This window comes from Pseudochaenichthys georgianus, chromosome 1 (genome assembly GCF_902827115.2).
Source record: "Pseudochaenichthys georgianus chromosome 1, fPseGeo1.2, whole genome shotgun sequence".
In the NCBI taxonomy this organism is placed as follows: domain Eukaryota; kingdom Metazoa; phylum Chordata; class Actinopteri; order Perciformes; family Channichthyidae; genus Pseudochaenichthys; species Pseudochaenichthys georgianus.
This window is the reverse complement of record NC_047503.1, coordinates 18803041-18823112: the sequence shown is the minus strand read 5'-3', so window position 1 is coordinate 18823112 and position 20072 is coordinate 18803041. Positions and strand designations below refer to the sequence as shown.

The 20072-nt window shown below is 42.1% G+C and overlaps 1 protein-coding gene across 1 annotated transcript in view; it reads left to right on the top strand.

Moving 5' to 3' along the window:
• Positions 1–19592, top strand: part of LOC117465684 (adhesion G protein-coupled receptor E5-like) — a 39443-nt gene extending 19851 nt beyond the window's left edge. The window contains exons 6-18 of the mRNA XM_034108689.2: positions 10309–10452; positions 10774–10817; positions 11039–11149; positions 11235–11388; positions 11807–11926; positions 12010–12209; positions 12336–12503; positions 13099–13293; positions 14353–14570; positions 14709–14867; positions 17189–17357; positions 17514–17615; positions 17798–19592. Of these exons, the coding sequence (XP_033964580.1) occupies positions 10309–10452; positions 10774–10817; positions 11039–11149; positions 11235–11388; positions 11807–11926; positions 12010–12209; positions 12336–12503; positions 13099–13293; positions 14353–14570; positions 14709–14867; positions 17189–17357; positions 17514–17615; positions 17798–17839 (1826 nt within the window). The 3' untranslated portion in view covers positions 17840–19592. The remainder of the gene's footprint in view (positions 1–10308; positions 10453–10773; positions 10818–11038; positions 11150–11234; positions 11389–11806; positions 11927–12009; positions 12210–12335; positions 12504–13098; positions 13294–14352; positions 14571–14708; positions 14868–17188; positions 17358–17513; positions 17616–17797) is intronic.
• The last annotated feature ends 480 nt before the right edge of the window (positions 19593–20072 follow it).

The following is a 20072-nucleotide window of genomic DNA, read 5'->3' as shown; positions in this document are numbered from 1 at the left end:
AGCAAGCTTCGAAGCACTGCTTCTATGGAATAGGAAGTCCAGGGTTGAAGCTCCGTTCGAAGCTTCAGTGTCAAACTGCCATCACTACTAGTAGTAGCTAGCACGTTAGTTAGCATTACAGCCTTGTAATTGTTATTAGCCTTAATATGAAGTAACATTAAGTAACCCAAAATGTTAAACAGTAAGAGTAGTAGTCATATTTCGTGAACCCTTTGAAGAGTACTGTCACCGGTGTGATCATTCTATAATACACAATTTAAGCCCGGGGGATAAATGCTAACGCGATCGCCGATCTTTTCTGCTTCATGCTATCTGCACAAATGGTTGACATTAACATTAAAAAGACCAGGCAGTTTAGAGAAAATCAAAGGAAGGCAGGTTTCTGGACGTGTTGCATTGTGGTGATAGTGAGGGTAGTCAATCGTTTTGTTGACAAGACATTGTCAACAAAACAGACCATTCTGCCGATAGGAGAGGACGCTGGCGTGGTTTATTCGCTGCTTCTCCACCGCTATCCTACTTTCAGTTCGTGTTTGAACATATTTGATCTGATTTTTCTTTATACATCGGTTAGTTATATATAACATCTGTCAATATTGGCTCCAACTGAATCGCTACTTTGTTCAAGTAGTTTTCCGTTACCTATTTGCTTTTTCCTGCGTACCGGACCCTAGCCTGCTAGCCCGTTTGCTACCAGCCTCCAGCTGTTGGCCGTCAACAATCTCGTAAACTCCCTGCCGTCAGCTGGCCACTAACATAGGACACCCTCGTCTCTGCACAACACAGCTACAGTGGGAAAAAATATATTTTAGCTGTCCCGGTGCGGAAAGCCCTAGTAGCCGTGACCGCTACCTCTACAGCTAGCCAACCTCCAGTCACCGAGTGGCTACATGCTAACGCTATCATTGGACCGCTCTCCTTCTTTTCGTCTCTTAGCCTTCATTCCACTGACTCCCGCAAAATCACTGATTGTCAACAGAAACTTCGCTACTCACCCCGATCACCTGCCATGATGTGTGCTTTCCTGCTGTCTGACATTAATCCTCTCAAGAGGTTCGTTGTGAGCTGCATCCTTCCCGGCCGACATGACTGTCATACTCCATCGCGGAACTACTCCAGCTAAAGCACACACCCACTCCACCATGCCCGACGATGATCTCCGCCATCGGTGAGCATGGACTGCTACAACGACCCAAATACATTCACCGAAGCTCCGGACGAAAGTTTGTTTACTCCCGGTCCGGTAATTCCATCTCATCCATCTGGTCTGCTGCGCGCACTGACACACCCCCTCCATTTCATCATCACAACAACCAACACGTGCACTCTGCCTGCCTACGCCCCCTTCCCAAAGCACCCCAGCCTGTTCAAACTCAACCTCATCTTAAACTTGCTCTGTTTAACACCCGGTCTCTAAACAACAAGGGTCTCATTCTCAATGAATTCATCACTGACAATAATCTGGACCTTCTCTGTATCACAGCAACTTGGCAAACACTACAGGAATACTTCTCCCTCAACCAGACAACACCCCCATACATATATTGAAAAACCACACCACCATGGGCGTGGAGGTGGAATTGCCACAATTCTAAGAAATAATATAAAAACAATTGCAATAAACATCCCTTGCCCCTCCTCATTTGAACACCTTGCATTTAAACTGTCTGGTCCAAAACCCCTGGTTACAGCAGTCATTTACCGTCCCCCAAACCAAACCCTGCTTTCCCCTCGGATCTTGCTGAATTCCTCACACAACTTCGCTCTATCTCTCCATCTGTATTATTACTTGGTGATTTCAATATTCATGTCGACTCAAACGACTCCAATACCGCTTCAGAACTCCTGGACATACTCAACTGTTTCAATATCACACAACATGTTGATTTTCCCACCCATGAAAAAGGTCACACACTGGACCTGATCTGCACCACTGGCATCGCCATCAGCAACCTGACCACCTATGACCTCACCATCTCCGATCACCTGGCCCTCATCATCCTAACCCCAACCCCCCTCATCAAGCAGAAGCCCACCATACAATTCCGGAATATCAAGTCCATACACCCCTCCTCCCTACTGGCTGACACCATCCCTGACTCCACCGTCACCCAGAATGTTTCCCCTACTGACCTGGTCAACACCTACAACAATGCTCTCTCCTCCTTTCTCAACCAACTCGCTCCAATAAAAACCAAGTATGTCTCTTTCACTCACTCGGCCCCCTGATACACCGATCATCTCCGTTGCCTCAAAACGAAAGGTCGCCAGCTCGAAAGACATGCTAAACGAACTGGTCTCACTATCCACAAAGACATTTATAGACTGCACCAACAGCAGTACAAAGATGCCCTCAACAGTGCACGTTCCTTCCACTACTCCTCTGTAATACAATCTGGCAGCAATAACCCAAAGTCCCTTTTTTCAACTATTAACAAGCTCTTCAACCCCATGGATAATATCTCCAACTCCTTCACCACCTCAAAGTGTGAATCCTTCCTCTCATTCCTCCAAAGCAAAATTGAAATAATACACAGCAACATAGCCAACTCCTCCATCTCGTCCACCACCCATCCTTTTCCGGAACCTGCCTACCCTCCTCCTTCCAGGCACCCTTTTACAGCCTTCAGACAAATTACCTCACTGGACATAGTTGCCCAAGTCACCGGCATGAATACCTCAACTTCCATCCTGGACCCCATGCCCTCCACCCTTGTCAAGGCCTGCCTCCCCCAACTCACTCATCTTATCACCACAGTCATGAACTCCTCTCTGTCCACTGGACTCGTCCCCCCTGATCTGAAACTCGCTGCTGTCACTCCCATACTCAAAAAACCTGGTCTCAACCCTGATTCCCTCAATAACTACCAGCTCATCTCTAACCTCCCATTCCTGTCAACAATTCTGGAGCGAACTGTTGCCTCCCAACTAAAATCCCATCTGGACTGCAATAACCTTCATGAACCTTTTCAATGGAGTACTTTTCTGGTTTCGGTACTCGCCACAGCACAGAATCTGCCTTACTCAAGGTGACCAACGACATTCTCCTCTCTGCTGACTCTGGTTCCCTCTCAATTCTCATTCTCCTTGACCTAACAGCCGCATTTGACACGATCAACCATTCCATCCTCATCAACCACCTCCAGTCTTCCATTGGCATTACCGGTACTGCCCTCTCCTGGTTTAAATCCTATCTCTCTGACAGACATCAATTCATCTCCATTAACAACTCCAAATCCCCCACAGCCCCCATCAATCATGGCGTCCCTCAGGGTTCTGTACTTAGTCCCTTTCTGTTCATCATCTACATCCTCCCAATTGGACAAATCCTCCGTCAACACCAACTCCAGTTCCACTGTTATGCTGATGACACGCAGCTCTACCTCTCAACAAAATCAATTTCTCCAACCATACACACCCAGCTCAGCACCTGCCTCACTGACATTACAATTTGGAAGCAAAACAATTTTCTAAAACTTAACGGTGACAAATCGGAACTTATAATCATTGGCCCAAACTCACTTACCCGCTCAACCCAAGATTTTTCTCTTACCATCAATGGCTCCATTGTCAACCCCTCCACTCACATCCGTAACCTCATCATCCTCGACCCCACCCTCACTTTCCTCCCTCACGTCAACCAGGTCACAAAAAACGCATTCTTCCATTTAAAGAACATTGCCCGCATTAGACCGCTGCTGAAACTCTGATCCATGCCTTTATAACATCCCGACTGGATTACTGCAACAGCATACTTTTTGGATCACCTGCATTCACACTAAAACAACTTCAATATGTCCAAAACTCAGCTGCCCGCTTGCTCACCTTCACCCGATGCTCCGACCACATCACCCCTATCCTCCATGACCTCCACTGGCTCCCCATCAAACACCGCATTGACTTTAAAATATTACTTTTCACTTTCAAAGCCCTCAACAACCTTGCCCCCCCCCCCCCCTACCTCTGTGACCTCATCCAACGACACAACCCCACCCGTCGCCTCAGGTCTGCTGAAGCTAACCTACTGCAGCCCATCAGGACAAAGCTCCGGACCTGGGGTGACGGGGCCTTCGCAGCAGCCTCCTCCACACTCTGGAACTCCCTCCCCAGCCACGTCAGATCCGCCAACACTCTCACATAATTCAAACAATCCCTCAAAACTCACCTTTTCACTCTTGCCTTCAACCCCTAATCAACTAACCCCTTGCCCGTATTCCTCCTAGCTTAGCACTTTCTACTTTTGTTGTTATTTTGTTTTACTTGCTTGTAAGTGCTTTGAGCACCAGGAAAAGCACTTTATAAATGTAATGTATCATTATTATTACAGTAGTGACGGCCATCTTGGTGACGTGTGATGTTCTGCGAGACCAGATATGTAGTTCATTGAGGGTTTCACACAAACAAATGTGTTACTTCACCGTTTTACGACACATTTTAATTTTTTTGACTTCAAAATTATCTTTCTAATTGGCAAACATCATACGTGTAATTCGTGGCACAATTCAAACGGGATCGAAAGATAATCTTTCTCTCTCCATTGACTTCAATACATAATTTTTTCGCAATAAGGTCCCATGGAGGTCCACCAGAAGGGGAGGGACTTCGCCACTCTATATGGCAGACCATCTTGCACATGCGCACTGCAGATAGGGCAGAGAGGCAGATCGGGCAAGCCGTTTCTCAATCGCAAGTAAAACTGCTGCAGAGCAACTATTTCAAGTATACTACGTCATTGAGTGGCGCCGAAGGACTGTTTAAATGCATATTAAATGCCCAGCATTCTGCGACACTCTATGACGTAGTATACTTGTAATAGTTGCTCTGCAGCATGTGTACTCCCGGCGGTACTGCAACTTCCGTATCAGTCCGTGACGTCACCCGGCCCAAAACAACTTTTTCCCATAGGGAGGTGAAGTCCCTACCCTTCCGGGGGACCTCCATGGGACCTTATTTCGAAAAAAGTATGTATTGAAGTCAATGGCGAGAGAAATATTAACTTTAGATCCCGTTTGAATTGTGGCACGAATTACACATATGATGTTTGTCAATTTAAAAGATAATTTTGCAAGTCAAAAAAATAAAAATGTGAAGTGTGAAACCGCTCAATGAACTACATCTCCCGTCACGCACCAACACCAAGACGACCGTCACGTTGGCACATTTCACTTCTTTCTTTCAGAATGAGGCGAAAAGTATTAAAAGAGGTGAAAATCACTACAAGCCTGGGCATGTTGAGAGCTGTACATACACACAAGGGGAGTTAGTCAGTTCCGTAAGAGCCAACATGCGGGACTGGGATTCTGGGAATTGTAGTCTTTCTAGTTGCGTATTTTTCATAGTCTTATATTTCAACAGTTTTACGACAAACTGTGACTTTTTTGACATGGAAATAATTGTTTAAGATTGACAAACATCATATGTGTAATTCGTGGCACAATTCAAACAGGATTGAAAGATAATCTTTCTCTCCCCATTGACTAATACATAATTTTTACGAAATAATGTCCCATGGGTCAGAAGTAAATGGGCGGGACTTCGCCTCTCTATTGACTAACATGGGGAAAGAGACATCTGTAAATCAGTGGATAATTTGTTTTTAACTAAATAAACTACCCAGTATTAACTATTGTATAGCCCTTATAAAATCATTAGGTCCTTAAAGTTGTAAAATGCACTAAAAGCCGAAGCTAGATTTATTTTCTCTCTCCATTCATTCTAGTGAGCCGAGAGTGGAAGCTCAGGGGGCGGGGCTTAAGGGGCGCACATACGGGTTCTTCTGCTCTGGCAGCCAGGCATGAAGGGTAATCTGTGACGTTTCGCTCTCTCAAAAGTTGGGCCATTTTGACTTCATGCTTCAGCTGCTCTCATAGGAAAGAACGAGACCCCGCCTCCCACGCTGTATCCAGTTCTTATTATACATCCATGGTTCACACCCATTCATATAGACCACCAGTGCCACTGGCACTGGCCTATATTGTTGGGCATTACACACATTAATGCCTAACAATATATGGACATGACAGGATCTAACCCACAACCCTCCGGTTCAAAGACGACCGCACTCCCTCGCAGACACAATGTGTTAAAGGTCCCATGTCATGGCCATTTCTACTGATCATAATCCCATTGTTGAGGTATACTAAAATAGATTTATATTGTGCAATTTTCCAAACTCACATTGGTTTCTCATACAGCATCTCTGTATAGTATGTGTATTCACTCTCTGTCCTAAACGGCTTGTTGAAGCTCTTACCCCCCCCGTGAGCCCAGTGGCCGTCTGCGAGACAGCGAGACACAGCGAAACCCAGCCCGAAACATACACACACCTGCAGCCTGGCTGGGAGTTTGTATGTGTGCTCAGGCTAACTTCCGCGGTGTCTCGCTGTCTCGCCGACCCCACACCAGTGAGCCAGCTCACACTGTCCCGCTCCTCGCAGCAGCGAGCCTCGCAACGTCCCGCCGAATGTGTGTGTGTGAGGAAGTCAGCGGATTGGTCCAAACCATCGCTGGTCCAAACGTAATGGCTCCGCGGACGTTACGTCATACCCAAATACATCACTATACCCAGGAAGTAAACAATGGAAAAAGAGAAATCTCCAACGAGGCGTTCTGGGGCAGCATAGACAGGTCTTGTCTGTGTTAGAGTTTTACTCGCTACAGGGTGTACTTTGAGGGTTTGTGTCTCTGCAGACCGTTTACGCGCAGAAAAAGCTACATAACACACAAGGGGATGGGTAATAACCAGAATAGCATGACATGGGACCTTTAATTGATTTACACAACTTCCCCTGTAAATTGTTACACTAACATTGTACACTGTAAAATGTTTGGCTGTAAAATTACTGGCTACTAGTTGCATGGATTTCACAGTAATTGACTGTAAATATTTCACAGTAATTTACTGTATATATTTTACAGTTAATTAGAATAAAAGTACAACTAAATACTGTGACTTTACAGTTGCCCATGGAATTACTGTGATATAGCAGTACAGAGCTGTGGTATTATGGTACCTTGCTGTACATAAATTACAGTAATTACCTGTATGTTCACACTATTACTGTAGAAGTAATGCAACACAGTAGCCAGTAATTTACTGTAAATATACAAATAAAGTAAATTTGACTGGGATTGTACCATAACTACACAATTCAATCAGCTCAATCAACAAAGAAAAACAAAGAAAATGCCCATTTAAACTTTTTATTACTCCATTGAAGTGCAAAGTACATTTCACAGTGTCTTGGAAATGTTGTTACGGCCCCAACCTCTACTTCGCGGTAGTGGCTCGTGCTGAGACCCGCAACATGAAAGAATACACGCAGTAAACGGTACTTGGTAACGAGCATTTATTGATAATCACCCGTTTGCTCACACAAGCGAAACGGGAAACAAAAAGAGGTCTGGCCAAAAGGAACAAACAGAAGGAGGGAACCCGAGCCAGCCACACCACGGGCCGTAGGACCCAGAACTCCCCCGCCTAACCAGAAATCAAATATAAACCCTGTGGGAAACAAAATAAAGTCGCGAAAACTGGACTACTAGGTCCTCCAGGGTAAACATAAACACATCTGCAAAAATATGGCCTAAGGACAGTGTCTCCGGCGTTAGGATAGGCGAGACATCCTTCTCCTCCAGCTTCTCTTTATATATAGACACGGCTGAGTGGAATTTGGAACACCTGGGCAGAGGCGGAGCCAGGGAGACAGAAAACAAGGAGGGGAGCACTTAACACATGTCTACACAGACATCCACTCAAAGTCAACAATTTTTCTGAAGAATGTGCTGACATGGGGGTTTAAATTGCCATGCCTCTTTTTGGCTTTCCAGCCCGTCTCAGGATTAATGCCCAGGATGCACCTGAAAACAATAAGCCAAGACAACAATTTCAATTTTACAGATGTATATGTTGCCTCATTTATTTTAAGGCACATGCAGCGGTGCCCCTTTCAATTTAAGTAAAACCTGCACCAAAGAAAGAAATTAGTATTTAAAGCCAAGCAAGAGCGATAAAAGCAAGAAAATCACTTAATGTGTTGTGTTATCACAGAGGATGGTCTGAATACAATATTTTACTATGAAATAATACAGTAACATGTTGTGAAATCCTGGTAATCATTTATCCTGTACATTCACAGTAATTAACTGTGCCTGTATTGATTTCACTGTGACATTCTAAATTACAGTGTTATATTGTGAACATTACAGGTATAGACTGTAAAGTGGTAATACAGTAATTTATAGTAAAATATTACAGCTAAATATTGTGAAATCATGGTAATATTTTACAGTGTATGTTCTATACTATATTAAATAACTATACACATAGAAACATGAAAAAACCCTCAAATAATGTATTAGAGGTTAGACCTCTATATTGTTAGCTAACATTAGCCACATAAGCAACTACTCATACAGCTCAGTAGTATCAAAACCTCTTGGAGTATAGGTACATTCTACTGCAAATCCTATTCATTTTTGAGCGGTGATAATCTTGACTTTTTGGGAGTCCTGGAGCTTTTTAATGATGAACAAAAAAAACTCTTCTGACTGTAGCCCTGGTCATTGTAAAGCTTTGCTGCTCCTAAGAAATATTTCTACATAGATCTACGGTAAGGCAAGGCAAGTTTATTTATATAGCACCTTTCAGCACCAGGCAATTCAAGGTGCTTTACAAAAATGAAAGACATTCAGACAAAGGCATTTAAAATCAGTCATTAAAAAGAAAAGCTAATAAAATAAACATTAAAAGATAAAAGTTACAATGAATAAGATATGAATAGTTCAATTAGATATGAATAGTTCAATTATTTCGGTTCTTGATTTTTAATTTATTCACAGAACCTCCCTTTGGAAATCCGAACATTTCCGTCCCGATTGTTAATTTAGACTGATTGTTTTCACCATGTTATGCTTGCATGACATCCACAATCGGACCCTCAGGAGGGTGTACTAGCCCCCTACTCTGCTTTGCGTTCCATAACAAAGTCTTTAAGTGTTACCTGAACACACCGTGTTACCAAAACACTATTTTTCACCCGTCGGTGCTGTGATACTTGTTCCTCAGTACAACTCACCTAAAAACTGATCGTAAACCCTGGCTACGATGGATATCCCAAATATCCTACTTTCGAGCAGTCCCTCTCATAAATGTCATGGAGAACTTAATTACGTTTAAATTTAAAACATTAAAAGAAAAAATACATGGATAAAAGTTACAGTGCAGTGCAAGATATGAATAGTTCAATTAAAAGCAGCGACAAAAAGAAAAGTCTTCAGCCTGGATTTAAAAGTAGTCAGAGTTGCAGCGGACCTGCAGGTTTCTGGGAGTTTGTTCCAGATATTTGGAGCATAATAACTGAACGCTGCTTTACCATGTTTAGTTCTGACTCTGGGGACAGAAAGCTGACCAGTCCCTGAAGACCTGAGAGATCTGGATGGTTCATCATTTAGCAGGAGGTCAGAAATGTATGTTGGGCCTAAACCATTCAGTGCTTTATAAACCAGCAGCAGTATTTTGAAATCTATTCTTTGACACACAGGAAGCCAGTGTAAAGACTTCAGAACTGGAGTGATGTGATCCACTTTCTTAGTGTTAGTGAGGACTCGAGCAGCGGCGTTCTGAATCAGCTGCCGCTTCCTAATAGATTTTTTAGTGAGACCTGTGAAGACACCATTGCAGTAGTCGAGTCTACTGAAGATAAAGGCATGGACAAGTTTTTCCAAATCCTGCTGTGACATTAGTCTTTTAATCCTAGATATATTCTTTAGGTGATAGTCGGCTGATTTAGTAACTGTTTTAATGTGACTGTTGAAACTCAGGTCAGAGTCCACGACTACAGATTTCTGGCTTTATCTGTTGTTTTGAACATTGCAGACTGAAGCTCAGCGCTAACTTTTATACATTCTGCCTTGGCTCCAAAAACCATTACCTCCGTTTTATCTTTGTTTAATTGGAGACGGTAGATCTTGAAAAGGTCAAACCTGCTTTTGATTCATCCTGATTCAACTCCCCTGTACTCTCTATACTCTGACCTAAACCCCAAAGCCTTCCCCTGCCTCCCGCTTGAACAAATTGTAGCTCTTAAAAACATCTCACGACACGGGCTGCCTGTAACGTTCAGAGGTGTTTCTAAAATCCTTCTGACTACAAAGAAAAACGTACACCCCTCCATTGCAGAGATGATTTGTCCACTTGCAATAGGTTACTAGCTATATCCAGATTGTTGTCAGACTTACCCCAAGGGAATCATTGCCCTTGTGTAATGTCAGTGATTGCTTATGTCTCTGTTTCCTCTCCTTACACAGACATAAATGAATGCTATGAAGTTCAAATGAAACAAGAAGACCTCTGTGGAGGTAAAGGGACTTGCATTAACAGGAATGGGAGTTACTGGTGCAGCTGTTCAAAAGGATACACCAACTACGGCAACAACAGCACAAAGTGCTCACGTGAGTTTACAAAGTCCCTCTCCATCATCACCGTTACTTACCGTCATGTCTTTGTATGAAGCCTCGATTTGTTCACACCCTCCCTTTATAAACTTCCCATCACAGATACCATAGTAGTAGATTTTCATATTTGATGTATTGGCTCATCTGATTACAGATAATCTGTGGCGTGACTCTCACAGGATAATATGCATGCATTTCTGTTCAGAGCTGCTGCTTTGTGTAGATTTGTATTGCACTCCTCTGCTATCAATGCATGCTGTTGTGAAATGACAAATTCAACCAGTGAGATGATTATCTGTTTCGCTCTGTTCCATCTAGCACTCAAGTGTGACAGCTTCAATGGAAACGGTGGACCCGCCTCGGTAAGCTGCATGTTTAGATATACAATCTTTTTTTTTATCGTATCAACTTTATTCTTACATTTGTCCCTGCAGCTGATAGTGCAGTGTAAGATATAGTCCAGCACTGTGGGTCTTTCTAAGAAACATTTAAGCTAATTTCCTCTATTTCCAGACCTCCCTGCAGCCCTCTCTTTAGTATAGGGCAAACTGAATACCCTTATTATTCTGTCTCCGTCTCTTAGTCGCTTGGAGGCCTGGCAGACATTTTGTTCATGATGAGAAACAGCTGTTTGGCTCTTTCTAACCCAAATGCTGCGAGTGAAGTGAAGACAGATGGAGAAGCGCAACTTGAGGTAGACAAAACACAAACATTCTTACACATACAAAAACACAAACAGTATTCTCAAAACCTGCTCTCGCATTCTGCAACTTGAACAGAAACTATTCACTGCGGCCGAGTCCATCCTGTCCCCCGGGCAACTGAACAGCAGTGAAGATGTGAGCGGACTGCTCAGCATGGTGGAGAATGCTATTATGCTCATTGGACCACAACTGAAAGATAAACACACCAGGATGGAGACCACTGAGACAGGTTAGGGTGGTGACAGCTAGTGATTAACATACTGTATTTGAGAATTCATAAGCTTACAGGTAATTTCTATGGATGAGGATGCATGCTGAGTTCAATGGAATACTTATCCTAAAAAATGAACAGTTGCATATCCATTACTCACTTTGTTTTAACTCTCAAAAAAGAGTTTTGTTATGGTCACTTCTTCCCAAACACATTCATTTTTGCTACAACCACTATTTAAAGCATTGATTTGATTTCTTGTTCAACGTGGAGGAAAGGAGAAAAACAAAGGTTTTTTCACAAAATCATGTTAACACTGGTTGAGTAATAGATTTACAAATGGTCATTTTGTGGGTGAAGTATTCCTGTAATAAATGAAGGTGAGAAAACTGTGATGTAAACTTTGTACTTTAAATTGAGTTATTTACTCGAATAGAAGTTGAGATTGCAGTGCAGAGGGGAAAGACTCGGCCCATAGGACCAATTCAGCTGACCAATGAGGTTGCTACACTCGACACTGACTGGACAACAGCAGCTGGGACGGGACCATACCCTGGTAAACCACTTTCCTCATCTCTTCTGAAAAATGTGTCCCAATTTTAAGTTTTATCGATGATTACTATTATATTTCTAAAACAGGTTTTGCTCTGGCTGCATTGTTGAGCTACAAGAAGCTTGAGAAATCGGTTAACCGGTCGTTTGAGGGGCTCAAAGGACATGAAAAAGACGGAGTGACTCCTTCCTTTCAGATCTCCTCCAAAGTTGTGTCTGTTGTGGTTTCTAATCCCAATACTCAGCAACTGAATCGCAACGTGACGATCACCCTCAGACATCTACAGGTAGTCTCTTCTGTCCTGGAGTCTTCTCAGTATGGCATTTCATCTTTGCTCAACATTTTTAGAAATGTTCAAATGCTTTGTATATATTGAGCCTGCTTTTGACATGATGGTATTGTTTGTGCATAGGATACAGAGGAGTCGGATGAGCTGAGCTACATCTGTGCGTACTGGAAAGAGAGCGGGACCTGGTCCACAGATGGTTGTTATCAACAGGAGTCCAATGCCACACAAACTGTGTGTACATGTGAACATCTGAGCAGCTTCGCTGTGCTCATGGCTCTCTACCCCATGAAGGTATTAAGCAGACAAGGAAAATAAAAAAGCCATAACATTTAAATGTTATTGGGAAAAGGCCGACTTTAAAAGGCAATAAAAGTCCTATAAAACATTCACTTTTCATATATTTAATTACTTATTTTACAAATGTAGGATTTATTATTTGTATTGATGAATTCATGTTCAGTCTTATGCAATGTTTGGCCCAAGCAGGCAGCTGTTTTAAGTTAGTAAATTACAACATAGTCGAGCATTTAGCTGCTGAAGAGGTAGATATTTCTCTCAGGAGTTGTTGGAGACCAAAGAAGAGATTAAATATTGGCCTACCAGCTGCTAGTTGGCCGGAAACACAACTCTAAATCATTTCCGATGTTTCCTCGTAAATTCTTAGTGTGTAAATACGCAGCTGTTTCCTTGTAAGAATCACGTTTCTGAAGTGATAATACTTGAATGTTGTGTTTACAACTCGTTTACGCTGCCTCCAAGTGGCCAAAAGATGAGTTATTCTGAGGGACAATAAACATGCTTCTCTATTTCCGAATCTTCCTTAATACCCACACATATATGATGTTGTAAATAATACACTCAGGATCTAATGTGTCTCCTTTCTTAGCACTCCTTTGGGTTCCAGCTGGTGACCAAGATTGGGCTGACCATCTCCCTGCTGTGCCTCGTGCTGTGCATCCTGACGTTCAAGTTCTGCCGCTCCATAAAGGGAACCCGCACCACCATCCACCTTCACCTCTGTATCTGCCTCTTCGTAGCTGACCTCTTCTTTCTGGCCGGCATCTCACAAACTAAACCTGTGGTATGTGTGCAACAAAATTGTGTATTCAGTTTCAAGAACCGCAATAACTTCACTATAAACATAGTCTATACAAATACATACATTTTATTTAAATGTTTACATTGGGTAGAACATTTAATTCGTGTTGACACGCAGTGAAGCCTGTGTAAAACTAAAGAGGCACATTCACTTTCGAGCCCTGCCTCAACATTAAACCTTAAACCCCTCTTCCTGCCACATTACAGTTTAAAAACCCCTGTGGTTACCCTGAGAAACAAAAAGAGGAGGTGGTAGAAACTGTGGCTGACAGTGGAGTGGAAAAAACTAAAAAGGAAGTTTGTTTGTGTCTTAATCAATGGTGGAAAGTACCTGTGAATTATTTTGCAGTTTTTAGGAACCTGTACTTTTCATTTATGCAACTGTAAATTGTACTGTATGATTCTGCAGTTCTTATGAAAGTAAAACTAGCAGTGACCTGGTTCAGTATTTTTTAAACTGTTACTAAACTGTTATTCATGGTAAGTTTTAAAATGGCTAACATTAGTACTTTTACTTCAATTAATAAAGTTCAATCTTACAGTTAAATAAATGTCTGGTAAGTCATTATCTATTGCCGAATAAGGTTAAAGAATAGTGATTGAGCCTACTGATAAAAGCACTTGTATTTAGAGTACAAACTGGGTGTCTTTGGCGACATTCCCTGGAAAAACACAAGCGTTCATGCGGAAGTGAAGAGAACCTAAAACACAATTGCCCATTATAGTCATACGATGAATAAATGAAGATCTTCAACATTGTTACTTTAAGTTGGTTGTAATGATTTGTAATGATTTATGGACTTTTTTGTACTACTATTTTCAATGCAAGGATTGTAAAACAATTGTTATACTACTACTTCTTACTAGTCTTGTTTTGATTAATCTAACTCTAATTGAGGTCATCATGATGATGTAAAACAGCGCGGTCATTTATTTTTCAAAGAATTGTCTCGATCAGATTACTGCTGTGAGACATTTCATTCCTGTGCTCCTTCCTCTCTGACCTTATCTTCGTCTATGTTGTCATGTCATACTATAACAGGGTGGGTGCAGCTTCGTTGCAGCGATGCTCCATTATTTCTTCTTGGCCATGTTCACCTGGATGCTGTTAGAAGGGGTGCAGCTGTACCGTATGGTGGTCCTGGTGTTCAACGCCACCATGCGCCCCCTCTACTTATACCTCACTGGTTATGGGACACCCCTTGTTATCGTCGTTATTTCTGCCATCATTAGACCAAGCGGATACGGCACTGACCAGCAGTAAGTGTTACATCTGTTAGCATGCGCTTGATGTGTGAAACTAATGACATCATTGCATTACACCAACCTGCTGCTATCTATGTCAGTGATGTCAGCAAAACTCTTTCCTGCACATGTGTTCTCCTTCCTCTCAACCAGCTGCTGGCTATCCCTGAAAGACGGCCTCATCTGGAGCTTCTTTGGCCCTGTGTGCTTCATCATCATCCTCAACGTCTTCTTCTTCTTAGTCACCGTCTGGAAGCTCGCCCAGAAGTTCGCCACCCTCAACCCAGACCTCACCCAACTGCACAAAATTAGGTGTGTGTGTGTGTGTGTGTGTGTGTGTGTGTGTGTGTGTGTGTGTGGCCTAGCATTACTATACTTGTGGGGACCTAAATCTGTTTACACAGTCACGTGTGGGGACTCGCCTCCCTTATGGAGACAAATTGGAGGTCCCCATGAAGGGAATCATTAATTTTAGGGTGAAGACTTGGTTAGGTTTGGGTTAGGGTTAGGGTAAGGTTAAGGGTAAGGGTTAGGCATGTGGTGGTTATGGTTAAGGTTAGGATAAGTCTCCAGGAAATGCATGTAAGTCAATGTAATGTCCCCTGAAGTGATGTATACATGGTATGTGTGTGTGTGTGTGTGTGTGTGTGTGTGTGTGTGTGTGTGTGTGTGTGTGTGTGTGTGTGTGTGTGTGTGTGTGTGTGTGTGTAATGTGGCCCTCACCTGGCCAAATGGTGCGGCTTTGGGAGCTGAAAGATGGATGGATGGAAAGAATGTGAGAGTTTTGCTGCAAAGAAGTAGCCAATGTTTTTCTAGTACCAACTCTGCTCCCTAATGACATGCTGAGGGGCTCCCCCCCCACTCCCCACTCCATCTACTGAATGCTCATTTTTCACTCCACTGCACGTGGACAACACACTGTATAAACATGACTGCTTCATCAATTAGTGATGCTCAATTTAGTCCAGGGTATTGAGAATGTGAACTTTTTGTGCTAAAATCCAGTTAAATGTTTTTCATTAAACAAATAGCATTCAATTATAGTGATAAGGTTTCTGTCGGTGGAAAATGATCTCATCCACATTTCAGAGGTTTTTCATATTCTACGGACAGAAATAAAACCTTTATTTAAACTTAACTTATTACCCGTCCCCTTGTGTGTTATGAAGGTTTTTATGCATGTAAACGGTCTGCAAAGTCACAAACCCTCAAAGTACACCCTGTAGCGAGTAAAACTCCAACACAGAAAAGACCTGTCTGTGCTGCCCCAGAACGCCTCGTTGGAGATTTCTCTTTTTTTTCCTGGGTACAGTGACGTGACCATACCCAAATGGACTCATTGGTCCGTGGAACACACACACACACACACACACACACACACACACACACACACACACACACACACACACACACACACACACACACACACACACACACACACACACACACACACACACACACACACACACACACACACACACACACACACACACACACACACACACACACACACACACACACACACACACACACACACACACACACACACACACACACACACAGTGATGCGCTGGGGTGGGGTGGGGTTCTAGTGGAGCCTCGTGGCGGCGAAACTGTGGCGCGCTTACACTGTAGGTGTGCCGCGTTTGGGGGTGCTAGTGGAGCCTCGCAGATGGGGGTGCTGCAGCCCCCCCCAGCAACCCCGCATTCCCGCGTCCATTCGCGATGTCTCGCTGTCTCGCTGTCTCGCAGACCCCACACAGCTAGCAGGAAATGAACCCAGCTCACACTCTCCGCTCCTCGCAGCAGCGAGCCGCGCAACGTCCCGCCAACACGGCACCCAGACCCCACGCAGCATTCTCAACTGTTTGTCATTACTGGTGTCATTTTTGCTAACAAACGCCATTGTAACACATGAATAATCACTGATGTTCCGCTGTAACGTTGTGGACTTATCAGAACAGAGTGGGCGAGCTGACAAATCAGAGCACACTGCGCTCATAGAGGGAGAGGGGGGGGGGGGGGCAGGAGCTCCAACAAGCCATTTAGGACAGAGAGTGAATACACATACTACTATACAGAGATACTGTATGAGAAACCAATGTGAGTTTGGAAAATTGCACAATATAAATCTTTAGTAGACCTCAACAATGGAATTAAAAATGGCCATGACATGGGCCCTTTAATATAGTCATATTCTGGTGTACATTAGACTTACTTATTAATAGTTCCTTTCTTGTCTAAACCTTTTTATTTCCCTTCCTTCCTCCTTACCTTATTTCCCTACGCCCCCTCCTGCCTATTTCCTTCATTTCTTTCTCTTTATACCTTCCTTTCTTACTCCCCTTTTCTATTCCATCCTTTCTTCTTTTATTCCTTCATTCTTTCCTTCATTTTCTTTAAAATGTAAGATAATCACCAAAAAACATGTTCATCAGTGGCCTTTAGTTTCTATTATTCAATCTGCTCTTAGTAGACAGTTAACAGCTGCTTTGCTCAACACCATCCTCCCTTTCCTAATACTTGTACTGTAAGGGGGGTTTCCAGACACTGCAGTAGCCTCTGAGTCATCACTGTGTTAATCTGTTAATCTTTCCTCTCATTCTCTATCTCTATCTCTGATCTCCCTACAGAGCTTTCACAGTGACAGCTATTGCCCAGATGTGCATTCTGGGTCTTATGTGGGTGTTTGGGGCCTTCCTGTTTCAAGAGGACAACACAGTGGTGGCATACATCTTCACTATCCTCAACAGCATGCAGGGAGCGCTGGTGTTCTTCATGCACTGCCTACTGTCGAAACAGGTAGGAAACAGCAACTGTGGGTTTGTGAGTGTGTACCTGGGAAATAACATAAATAGTTACACAATAAATAAATGAACTACAAGAGAAAGTGTTAAAATGAAGATAGAATCATTTTGAGCTGTGAATTTGTTTCTGATGTTCTGCTGCCCTCTGTAGGTGAGAGACGAGTACGCCCATTTCCTTTCCTGTATCTGCACACCACAGAAGAAGAGATACTCAGACTTCACCAGTACCAATCCCTCCAGTAGTCAGTCACAAGTAAGTATTAAGCGACCTCACTTCTTAACGCCTTCTAAGTTACGTACACTACTGCTTTAGAGTGCAATTTGGAGTATTTATTTTTCATTTATTTGTAACATTAAGTTGTTATGGAGTATGTTTACATTGTGGTATTGCTTCTCTGCATTGTTTTTAAACTTGTACCATTTGCGTTCTTCTAGGCTTTGCGAAGTGGGCAGCACACCGGAGAATCCCAAATATGAAGTGCTCTATCTTTGAATGTAACTCATAGATACACCTTTACCCTATATGAGCTAGCTCTGATTTTAGGTTTGTATCAATTCAAACAAAAATCCAGTCATTATTTAACTAATTATTTAAGGTCAAATGGCACCAATTACCTTTATAGATATAACTAATCAGGGGCCCTCCCACTGGTTGCATGATACATCTGGGTGGAATCTGAGTAAAATCTCAGGCCTTTTAGACCCTAAGGATGTTAAAGGGACCACATATTTTACATCTAAAAAACCATAAACCTGGATCCAAAAACATGATTAGCACACTTTGCCAGTCAACTGCATTATGGGTCAAAGTTGTATCCCATTGTTGTCACAGCAGGCAAAAACGTCCCTGTTTATTTGGGAACTGTTTAACTAAAAGATGTTCAAGTATCCTATATGTTTATCCAAAACATATCACAATCATACTATAAGCTGTATTGACTTTGGAAGGATTCAAAGTAAAACATAAAAACTGTACATTGACAGAGTATTTATTTTCAAGCGCAGAGAAATACGTCTACAATATGTAGGCAACAAGAAAATATGAGTTAAGCTCTTTATGTTCAAAGCATGAGCAATCAGTTTGCGCAGAATTGTATAAATGCTTTTGGTAAAAGAAGGGTTGGTGTTACTTATTTGTTTCCATGTAAAGTAGTGGCAGAGAAACAACTGATTTATGATGCACATGTCCCAAGGCGTGCCTCTGATGGTCCCGTCATGTTCCTGAAAATCTTACGTGGGCTTCTGCAAGGATTTTATGTTTGTAGTTTGTTGATCTTTCTTATACAAAAATAATTGATTTGTATTCACTTGTGGCTTTTAAAAAATAATCTTTATTGATTTGCCATAAAGCTGTGTCTTTCTCACTAGTTTATGTGAAGATATAGAAATATGTTTCAATTAGCAAACAAGAAAAACAAATACAGCCAAAAATAGTCACTCTGGAAATACATGAAAACAGACCCACCCATTCCCATAAGCCAGCAACTTCCTGCAATCAAAGTGTTTAAATGGAGTTAAATTCCATTTTGTTATCATGTTTTTTTATTATAGCTGATAGAGTATGTGTCCACACATTGTTAGTGAATGTAAGAATCACATCCCTGAAATGAGAACTTTGACTATTTAAATAAGGTATATTGATGGGAGATGTACAGACCTGTGTTTCTTTATGTTATTGCACTTTTCTGTTGAATGATAGTCAAGCACATCTTCACTTAAATGGTGCATGTGATAATCAAAATACTTGAGAAGCAGCTTCATCTACCAGTTTACGTGTTAAAAAAAAACCAGTTACTTGCTGTATAAAGCAACCAATTATAGATCTTCTACTTTATAGAAATTGATCAGAGACATTGATCTGCAGAAAAAAAAAGACAAAATGGTAATTCTTTGTATGTGATTGGTGTGTCCTGTACCTTTTTAAAAAAATTACATGAGCCTGATTAAGACCACTCTTATGTTGGTTTTAACTAAACTGTTCTGGTATGGCTGCAATTTTTTGTGACCATCGTTACCTTTAATTCATTCATTGCAAAATGTATTTGTATGTGAAAAAGCTATGTGCGTTATGCAACATTATTTTGTGAATGTAAGAAGCTTATTGTAAGAATAGATGCTCTTTTTTAAAGGTAGGCCTAGAGAACTTATTTTTCTATTTTGTAATTGTGTATGTATTTTGGTACTGTTCTTTAGAATATGCACACATTTTTATTAAAGCTTCTATTTCATCTGTGAGTGTGTGGTTTGTAATGATGTGATGATATTCCCAAGCAGATATTGATTGATTGATTGATTGATTGATTGATTGATTGATTGATTGATAGAGATACACATACGGGTATTGGGCCGAGGGGGACACCGTACTTCCGGTATCCGCCGTTTTACGCGAGGTGCAAGCAGCCGTACACCGTCTAGGTGTTGCTAAGCTTCCTGTACTGAATATCATAGTCTATTGCCTTAATCAATATCTAGTCAACTCTAAAATACCACATATATGCAATGGCATGATAATATTATTGTGACAAGTGGGGTATTCACCTGGTGTTTCCAGAAATTAGACGTAGATGCAGCCAAAAACGACGAAGGCCACTGTCGTTTTCCCATACATCTGCAGGCAGTCTTTAACGGTACGTCCACACAGCAGCTTCAGAAGAAACTTCCAACGCTTCTCTGCCCATTGACTTTGAATGGGGATGACCACTTTGTCTCG